Genomic DNA, 9607 nt, shown 5'->3' on the forward strand with positions numbered 1-9607 from the left:
TCTTTTCTTTGACCTCATCTTTTCTTATGCTTTGCTCTCCCTCCCCCAGTTCCTCTCTTCCTCCTTTTTTGCTGCATTCTCTTCTTCTCTTGCCCTCCCCCACCTCTTTTCTCTCTGTCGCTCTCTCTTTTTCTATTTCTCTTCCATTCACCCCCCTTCCCTTCCCTTTACTCTTTATACCTCTCTGTCTCAGTCCCCCTCCCTCTTCCTCTTATTCTCTCTCTCCCCCCATGTCTGTCTCCCTCCCTCCCTCTCTTTCCAAACTGCTTTTCTTTCTCATTTTCTTTCTTTTGTCACTCTTTTTTTTTGTGTGTGTGTGTGTGCACACTGGTTCTCAGACATCGCATGGGCGTCTTGCGGCTTAATTTATTTGAGATGCGCAAATAAATAGACCTGTAGAACTCCTCTCGGGAAACATTTCAGCATATCTCACTCACTGTCTGTCTGACACCGACAGACACACCTCCAGTGAGCCGGTGATTAGAGATCACTCTGTGTGTGTGTGTGTGTGTGTGTGTGTGTGGCTTGAAACATGTTTGCCATCATCTCTTAAGCGAAGAGAGGATGTATGTGTGTTGAGAAGTGAGCTGTTGTTAGTACGAAATATGTTTGTTGTGGGGCCAAGCCTTATGTGCGTGAGAACGAGAGATAGTGAATGCGCGAGAGAGAGCGAAAGAAAGAAAGAAACAAAAGAGAAAGAGTTGGGGGAGTGTGAGGAAGGGAGGGCAGAGAGACGGAAAGAAAGAAAGAAAGAAAGAATGGAAGAAACAGGTTTGTGTGTGTATGTGTGTGAGAGAGGCAGGCACAGTCAGTTCTGATAACAGCAACAGTAGGAGGAGGATGAGCTTGGCTCCGCCCCCTTTGCTTCTTCCATCTATAAATAGGAGCATGTGTTTTTTGCTCCTCTCACTTCACTTGAAGGATGAGGTCCCTGAAACACCTCAAACATCACACCAGGAGTAATGTGGTGAGTGCTCAACCCAAACATACATGCTGCATGAAGCGGCTTGTGTTGATATATTGAATGGAACTGTTGGTTAATTGCGGTGTTAAAGTTTGCAACTTTAAACTGGGGAAATGAAATAACTTTTTTCTCTCACACAGAAAACTGCAAGAGTGCAATTTATACTTTAACCTTTCTCTCTTTTTCAGTCGAGCTTCATGTTCTCTGCCTCCAATGCAGTATGTTTCTCCTGTTTTCTTTATCTCACATTCACTCACTCTCTCTCTCTCTCTCTCTCTCTCTCACACACACACACACAAACAGGTTCATTCTATGCTGTTCTTTACACCAGCTAGTGTTTGTTTTGTTTTTTTGTTTTTTTAATCTATTTTTACATTCACTTCAGCTCTTCTCATACAGTCACGGCTGCTATCTTACCAGACTCTCCCTTTCATTTGTCTTTCTGTCTTAACACTCTTTCTCATTTCTCACCCTCATCTTTTCTCTCTCTTTCTATCTCCTTCTTAGTTTCAGTCTTTCACTCCCCACAACCCCTCCCTCTTTCTTTATCTCTGTGTTGTACTCTCTCTCACTCACTCAGTTTCTTTCCTTCTCTCATCCCCTGCCGCCCCTCCCTCCCCCTCCTCTTTTCCTCTCACTCTTTCTTTATCTCTCTTTATCTTTCTTTTTTCTCACTCCTCTCCCTCACCCAGTCTCCCAGTCTATCTCTCATCCCCCAGTCCCCCCCTTCTCTCTCTCTTCCTTCTTTCACTTGCTTCCTCAATCCCCCTGTTTCTGCACTCACTCGCTCTTTTTTTCTGTCTGTTTCTCCCTCACTCTGTCTGACTGCTTTAAAAGCAGTAATTATAAATGACATGGTTATCAGGGCATCCAGGTTCCCCTTCTCATTTCTTGTTCCCTCTCTCTCTCTCTGCCCCCCACCCACTTCTCTTTTTCTTACCCTGTCTCTTCTTGTCTGTCTCTCTTCCTCTGTTTAACAGCTGTCAGTCTCTCCCTCCCTCTTTCCCTTGTGTATGCTTGTTTTTGCTTAAGCTTAAATCTGTATTGTGTAGCTTTCTTTTTTCAAGAACAAATCAAGGTACCAGCTCGTTAGAGGTGATAATGTGTGTTAACGACTTTCTGAGAACACATACATTTACTTGTGTGCACATGACAGTGATTTTTTTAGCCTCAAAGAACAATTTTTCTTATACGTGCTGCATGTAACTGGATCACATTGGCTTTAGGCAATCTGTGAAGTCTGCATATTGACTAGACTTTCTGGTACATCTAAATCTTCACTGTCCATCCTTTTCATAGTCAGCAGTGGCAGGGCTTGACCTCACAGGAAATGCCGTGGATAGTCCACGGATGTAGGCTTCCCGCTCGGACCCAGACACGCTTTGTGCTCTGTGTTCATTTAAAAACTGTAAAGGAAGGAAGCATGGCGCTTGAACAGATCTGTCTTATCTCTTCTATCTAAAGCTATCTCTGGTGGACACAAAAGCAATGCATTGTCAGGCTGTGTCTCTTGCTTACTGCTGTGAAAATATGAAAAATTATATATTTATGTTTTTAAAGAGAATTTTCACTATTTGACAGAAAAAGGTCTGGTAAAGGAACGATTTAAAACAAAATATCGCTGCCATGTTGCCAGAAATTGCCTGTAATTTATTTTATTTCTAAAGCAAATCCACAAACACTATTTAAAGACCTCTTATTTGTTGCCCCGCATCAGTCAGCTTTGTGGTTCTGACACATGTATGTGATGCTCCTGCACTGACTTCATTGCTATTGTAGCGACACTGTTGCCATGACAGCCTCAGCCAGACTTTGTTTCTACGACTGTACTGTATTGACACTCGCAATGGCAGATTTACTCTACATTGATTCGGATTTTATGAAGTATTGCTAAGACCTGTTGTTTTCTCCATTGACAGGAAGAGCAGGAAGTTTCTCTGGTTCGCTGCTATTCTAAAGTGATGGAGCATGCAGTGGATGTCGGTACTCAGACTGACCCAGTGGTGGTCCTGTCCCTGGCCCAGGCTGCTGTGCTGGGACTCATATCACAGAATGAAATCTTCGGAGCCACAATTGCCCCAAATGGTTTCTACACAGGAGAGGGACGTGAAGGCCCTGCTCCTCCCGCAGACTCAATGGAGTATGATTATGCAGATCAGCTTATTGGAGCCAATGGAGACTATCTGTCTGAGCCTCAGGGGGAGAACAGGAGGCCAGTAGGGCTCTACGGGGCAGAACGCAGGCGTCCAGGGCCCTGTGGGAGGATCAAGAGGTCCTTGATTGAAGGAGAACCAGAGGAATCCACAGATAGGTCTCTGGGTACACAGAGTCAGGTTAAAGGAGAGAGGCCTGAGTTCTCTAGCCCATGTTATCTCTCGAATCCCCAGCAAACTGACAATGATCCAGAAGTGTTGGACCTAACGCCTCAAAGAGTGCCAATGAAAGAAGAGCAGTGTAACAAAGGCTACCCTGAGCCCTCGAGGGAGTCAGCCAGCCAACAGGTTGACTCTGACACTCAGACGCAAGCCCACCAAAGCCCTGTGGGGCATGGAAAAGGTTTGGTGGAGTCTTCTGGGGAAGGACAGGGAAAGGAGGAGGAACAGGAAGAAGAGGAGGGGGAAGTGGAGGAGAGAGCACTGAACCTGAAAACCACAGAGGAGGATGTGAGCCCAGCAATGAGGCACTACTATGAGTCCAGTGTGACGGCGTATGAGGCTGCTGAGATGGGCCTACCGGGAGACTATGAGGAGGCTGGCCAAACCATGATGTGGACGGAGAGTGAGAACTCCTTGGGTAGACGAATGCAGATCGACCGCCTAGATATTAATGTGCAAATCGACGAATCATACTGTGTGGATGTGGGTGAAGGCCTGAAACGCTGGAAGTGCCGCATGTGCGAGAAGTCTTACACTTCAAAGTATAACTTGGTAACGCACATCCTTGGTCACAATGGCATCAAACCACATGAGTGTCTGCATTGTGGAAAGCTCTTCAAGCAGCCCAGCCACCTTCAGACGCATCTGCTAACGCACCAGGGCACCCGGCCACACAAGTGCACTGTTTGCAAGAAGGCCTTTACCCAGACAAGTCACCTTAAACGGCACATGTTGCAGCATAGCGACGTCAAGCCTTACAGCTGTCGCTTCTGCGGCCGAGGATTTGCATACCCCAGTGAGCTACGTACTCATGAGACCAAGCATGAGAGCGGCCACTGTCATGTCTGCACGCAGTGTGGCATGGAGTTCCCCACTCACGCCCACCTCAAGCGCCACCAGGTCAGCCACCAGGGCCCGACGACTTTTCAGTGCACCGAATGTCACAAGTCCTTTGCCTACCGTAGCCAGCTCCAGAACCATCTGATGAAGCACCAGAATGTGCGTCCCTATGTCTGCTCGGAGTGCGGCATGGAGTTCGTTCAGATCCATCACCTGAAGCAGCACATGCTTACACACAAGGTACTGACACAGCAGGCCCTCGAACACAAGGTACTTAAACCTCATTAGTTTTCGTAATCTTCCTGCAACCATCCTGTTAGACTTGACTCCCCAGTGGCTTTCAGATCCAGACCCCACCGACATTTCCCACCACTATATGTTCCATAAAACTGTAGGTTAGTGTATCATCTTCATTTGTGTCTCGGGTATTGCCACAACAAGTTTCTGTGTAAATGGAGCCGTCTCTGTCAGTCCCTTCCAGCCATCCAATCCGCCTCCTACCCTGCCATTAACTCATCCCATCCCATTTCCATGTCCCTTGCACTAGTATGAGCTATTTGTTTTGTGTGTGCTTTGTGTAGTGAAGTGTCTCACAAGCTGATACTTCCTTGTTTCATTTCTCACTCTCCATGAGTATGATTCATCTCGTCATGACTGCGGTGTCAGTAAACAGAATGCGTCACAGGTCAGCAGGGTTATAAACAAAAAACACATCGGCAGTTAGTCATTTCTTCAGCGTTTACATCAACAGTTGTGTAGTTTGAACATTGTTGTTAGATTTATTGCTATTAGAGTTAAAGACTGTCAGTATCTGAACACTAGATGTTTCCTGTACACTACATGGCCAAAAGTTAGTGGACACCTGAACATTGCTTCAGTATGTGGTTTATAAATCCCAGTAATAGGAAGTTGGTCATTCCTAAATCTGCTGGAAAGGCTTTCTACAAGATGTGGGAATGCAAACAGGAAATTGATCCCATTCAGACACAAACAGATCAGGCACTGATCTTGAGGTGATGTGGCCTGGTCAAATTTGCCATTCTAATTTGCCTCAACAGAGATTATTAGGGTTCATGTCTGTGTTTTGTGTGTGTGTGTGTGTGTGTGTGTGTGTGTGTAGGATAGTCAAGTTTTTCCACATCGGACTCAGTACTGTGTATTTATTGACCTGTGCAAATAATATGGCCCTCCCCAAACTATTACCTCAAAGTTGGAAGCACATAATTCTCTAGAACTGTACTCACTGAAATTAAGGGGCCAAACTAAAGGGGTAACGGACACACTTATGGCCATTTAGTGATTTAGATTCATTGTTGTTTATCTTATCACATTCTTAAATGGAAAGAGTGTTTCTGTGTGTGTTAGGACAGCAGTATTCCCTTGATACACTGGAAGTGTTCATTGAATAATCAAATTGTTAAGGCGAGAGAATGTTTAACCCTCTTCATTTGTTAATGTTTTAGCTTGGTGGAGCATCGGAGCTCGCACTGCACTGCATACACAAATCTATTTACCCTGCAGCATTGCGATAACAACAGTGAATAAAGTATGTGTGTGTGAATTTGTTGCTCTGTATTATAGATTCAAGTGAGCAAGCAAGACAGGCACCCTACTGATGGATTCAGCTGCGCTTATGACAACTAACCACTTTTCCTCATTCGGTTGATGCCAGTGATAAATCATTTTCCCACCCACTCTCAAAAACGAAAAAGAAAAAAAAAAGTCTACTACTAATTACAAAAGTTACTTTTAAAGTGATGGTCGCAATGGAATCATCTGTAAAATATATTGCTGTTGTCTTTGTCTCTCAGGGTATGAAGGAATACAAATGTGATGTTTGTTCTCGCGAATTCACTCTGTCTGCCAACCTGAAGCGACATATGCTGATTCACACCAGTGTGCGCCCTTTCCAGTGCCACGTCTGCTTCAAGACCTTTGTTCAGAAGCAGACTCTTAAAACACACATGATTGTCCACTTGCCTGTGAAACCTTTTAAGTGGAAGGTGGGTACAAAGAAATCTTTCATGCTAGTATAACCCTGCTGGAGTCCTCCAGACAGTCTGTATTTTTCTGCCTGATATAGCTGCGCATTATAGACCTCTAATAGTTCCCGAATTGGTTTCTGAAGGTGTGCGGGAAATCCTTCAACAGAATGTATAACCTGCTGGGTCACATGCACCTTCATGCCGGTAGCAAACCCTTCAAGTGTCCTTACTGCTCCAGCAAGTTTAATTTGAAGGGCAACTTGAGTCGTCACATGAAGGTGAAACATGGAATCCTGGACACCTCAACTGAAGGACAAGGTAACAATATGCAAATTTGACCTCAGATTATACTTACCTGTGACTCGCGCTGTTCTCAGTGTTAAAGAAAATGAGAAATGACAAGACTGGTATAGCCTAGAGGTTTATAGAACTGGTTGACTCCGCCTCTCTGTGGCCTTATAGGGCGGAAGTAAGTTCTGATGCTTGTAGGAGTTTGCTTTTCTATAGCCCCTTTCACACTGCACGTCGGACCCGTCATATTGCCGGAACATTGCCGGGTCGCCTTCTGTGTGAAAGCAACCACGTCCCGGGATTGATTCCCACATTGAACCCGGGTCGGGGACCTAGTAACATTGCCAGATTCAACCTGGGATGAGCGCTGTGTGAACAAAAGCCAGATGTAATTCCGTGTCGAAGTGATGACGCGCGTTATTGTGCGACTCTTTTACCGGCTGTTTTGAAAGAAGATCAACGTTCGCAACGAAAAAATATGTGCAAACTGTAATGAAGCAGAGATCAGTTAGTTCCTCACTTTCCGTTTTGACGCAGAGATCGTTCGCTTGCTTCGGTGATAGTATAACATGCCTAGTGTTTTCGACTCGTACATTACACGTTACGCGCTGATGTCATGTGTCCTTACGGGATCTTTACGGGCTGTATGTGAAAGCACGCACATATCCCGGGTCATCACTAGCAGTGTGAAAGTGCAAAATCTAGCGACCCGGTAACATTTGCCGGAATGGCAGTGTGAAAGGGGCTTATGTATGTCCTCCAAGTGTAAAGAAGAATACCAAGACTTTTGAAATACATTTGACTGATTCAAAGGTTTTTTTTTTCAATGATTTAATTTCACTGAATGATAAAGTATCATTATGAAGTATAACCCTCTGATTTCACGTTGTGTGTATATTGAAAAATCTAAAAGTGTTAAAGCTAATTGTGCTATTAGCCAGGCTTATATTATGTGTGTCTCCATTTCCTTCCTCAGATGCTCTGCCTGATGTGGAGGGTCAGGAAGATTATGAAGAAGAAAGCTTTGATTACAGTGAGAGGGAGAATCTAGCCAGCAACAATGCACAAGATTTGGCGAAACTCGCCAAAATGAGCTACTACAACTACACTAAGGTTGCTGCGCGCTACAACACAACTTAAGCAGCTGACTGAGACACTAAAATATGGTTTAAGAGGAAAAATGACTGTAGAGGTCATTTCTGTAGTACTCTTGGCTCTGACATGAGTCACTGAGGAAATAGCCATCATGAAGTGGATGTGCACTGGAAGCCATTTTGGCTCTGTGAAACAAGTGATAGCAGACTGAAACTTCATTTTAACAATGTCATTACACATTAGAAACCATCCTGAAGAATAAAGGACTGTGTATGTAGATGCTAATCTTTTTTTTTTTATAAGTTTCACTTTTGCCCCTCAACAAGCAATTCTTGAGAAGGATGTCATTTAAAAGTCACTTTCAATGGTGCATTGAAAAAAAATATGCACAGATATAAGAAGGCACTTAATCTATACAGACAACACACAGATCTTTAAAACATAGACAAACAAGCTCGAAGGCATGGGTTGGTTCACCCCCAAAAATAATAGTTTGTACTCATTTACTCACCTTCATGATGATAACCAAAAATGTGCTGGTAACCACTAACATCCTTAGTATTTATTTGTATTCTTTCCATACTATGGAAGTCAGTGGCTATCAGCAACTGTTTGGTTACCAACATTCTTTAAAATATAGTTTGTTCAACAGAAGAAAGAAATTCGTACAGGAACAATGAGTGAGTAAATGTTGACAAAATGTCAATTTTTCGGGGTGAACTCTCCCTCCAATTTTGTTGGTAGTTTTACTGTCCAGCAAGTTAGATACCACTTTATAGGACTTAACCAAAGCTGACCAAGTGCAAATAGTTCTTATTACATGCCAACTTTCCCAGCATTTAGTTGATAAGCATACTGTGACTTTTTGTAAAGATTATTTTTCAGCAGTTTGTGGTTTTCGATGGGCATTTGTAGTTTGTTGCTCACAGTGGATTGATTGAGCTCGTGTTATGGATTTTCATTGCATATATAAATAATAATAGGCCAGACCATGGCATTTGATCACTGTATGGCCTTCTGGATACTTTTGTTTTTACATTATTGCAAATAGTATTTATTGCTCAATGTTCTTGGCATTCATTAGTGTAAATACATTGCCAGCGCTCCAGATGGACAGACTTTATTTCAAGTTAAAAATTATAGAACCTAAGCCATGGGTTTAGTTCAATTTGAGTGTAATTGCATTATTTACCCAAGAGCATTGTTTGGTCCATTTTCTCTAAAATACAATAATCCGCTGTCTAAATTACATATTTTTTCCATCTTTTGTTTGATGAATGTAATAATACAAACTAAGATTTGTCCCTTTAAAGCGTTCCATATTTTACAGAGCCATGCATCAGCCAAAAAATAAAAACAGTTAAATATTTCACATTCATAAATATTAGAAATGTCTTATTAGCTTGCAGTTTATTCTTTGGTGTACTATGTACTAGCTAACCATGTGGGCTAAATTAATTTCATTTTTAAAATGTGGTAATTTTCTAGCATCAGTTTTTTGGTGTGGCTTAAATGACCTTCCAAACCTCATCCAATTTAACATCCATTTTAATCTCTTTGGACATTAAAACCTTGTAACGTGCACTGCATCTTCCACAAAGTCACCAATACTGGTTGAATTTTGACGAGGATGCCCTAAAAACACTGGATAAAAATATTAACTGCCCTTGTGTGTGCAAGAGAGTGTCTCATCCATCATTCCTGCGCAGAGCTCAGGAGTGATGAATGACAGTCGTCCGACGTGACAGGGCTCGAGACCCAGCAGAGAATGATTGGGGAAATTCACCATGTATTCTCGATCTAGCTAGGCAACTCATGTTAATGTGTAACATAAGATTTGGTGCATTTTTATTGTTTTAACTGGTTGTGTCCTTGCATTTTGGGCAGTTAGCTTTAAGCTAGGCAGGATTTTTAGTTTTGTATAAGCTTTCAATTCTTTTGTTGCACACTGATGTGAATATGATGTTGATAAATGTTAAACGTTGTGCTATGGACATGATTATAAATTAATACATTTATTTACCTTTAAACGTGTGGAGTGTGTGTGTGTGTGTGTG

General features: G+C 42.8%; 1 protein-coding gene across 2 annotated transcripts; it reads left to right on the plus strand.

Annotated features, from left to right (window-relative positions):
* The first annotated feature begins 556 nt into the window (after nucleotides 1-556).
* LOC113061621 (zinc finger protein 710-like) lies at nucleotides 557-9580 on the plus strand. 2 transcript variants are annotated; one of them, XM_026230903.1, is made up of 5 exons: nucleotides 557-967; nucleotides 2884-4449; nucleotides 5991-6182; nucleotides 6308-6482; nucleotides 7432-9580. In XM_026230903.1, the coding sequence occupies exons 1-5, from the start codon at nucleotides 923-925 to the stop codon at nucleotides 7593-7595; spliced, it is 2142 nt and encodes a 713-aa protein (XP_026086688.1). In that variant the 5' UTR covers nucleotides 557-922; the 3' UTR covers nucleotides 7596-9580. The 2 variants fall into 2 exon arrangements, with proteins under 2 accessions (XP_026086688.1, XP_026086689.1); XM_026230904.1 differs by having other exon boundaries at nucleotides 559-967; nucleotides 2884-4419.
* Nucleotides 9581-9607: the final 27 nt, after the last annotated feature.

This window comes from Carassius auratus, chromosome 43 (genome assembly GCF_003368295.1).
Source record: "Carassius auratus strain Wakin chromosome 43, ASM336829v1, whole genome shotgun sequence".
NCBI lineage: Eukaryota > Metazoa > Chordata > Actinopteri > Cypriniformes > Cyprinidae > Carassius > Carassius auratus.

Excerpts from the sequence above, each read along its gene's own strand:
- LOC113061621 (XM_026230903.1), top strand. The coding sequence starts at position 923 with ATGAGGTCCCTGAAACACCTCAAACATCACACCAGGAGTAATGTG. Across the intron at positions 4,450-5,990 it reads AGCAGGCCCTCGAACACAAG|GGTATGAAGGAATACAAATG; the intron begins GTACTTAAACCT and ends TTTGTCTCTCAG. Across the intron at positions 6,183-6,307 it reads TGAAACCTTTTAAGTGGAAG|GTGTGCGGGAAATCCTTCAA; the intron begins GTGGGTACAAAG and ends TGGTTTCTGAAG.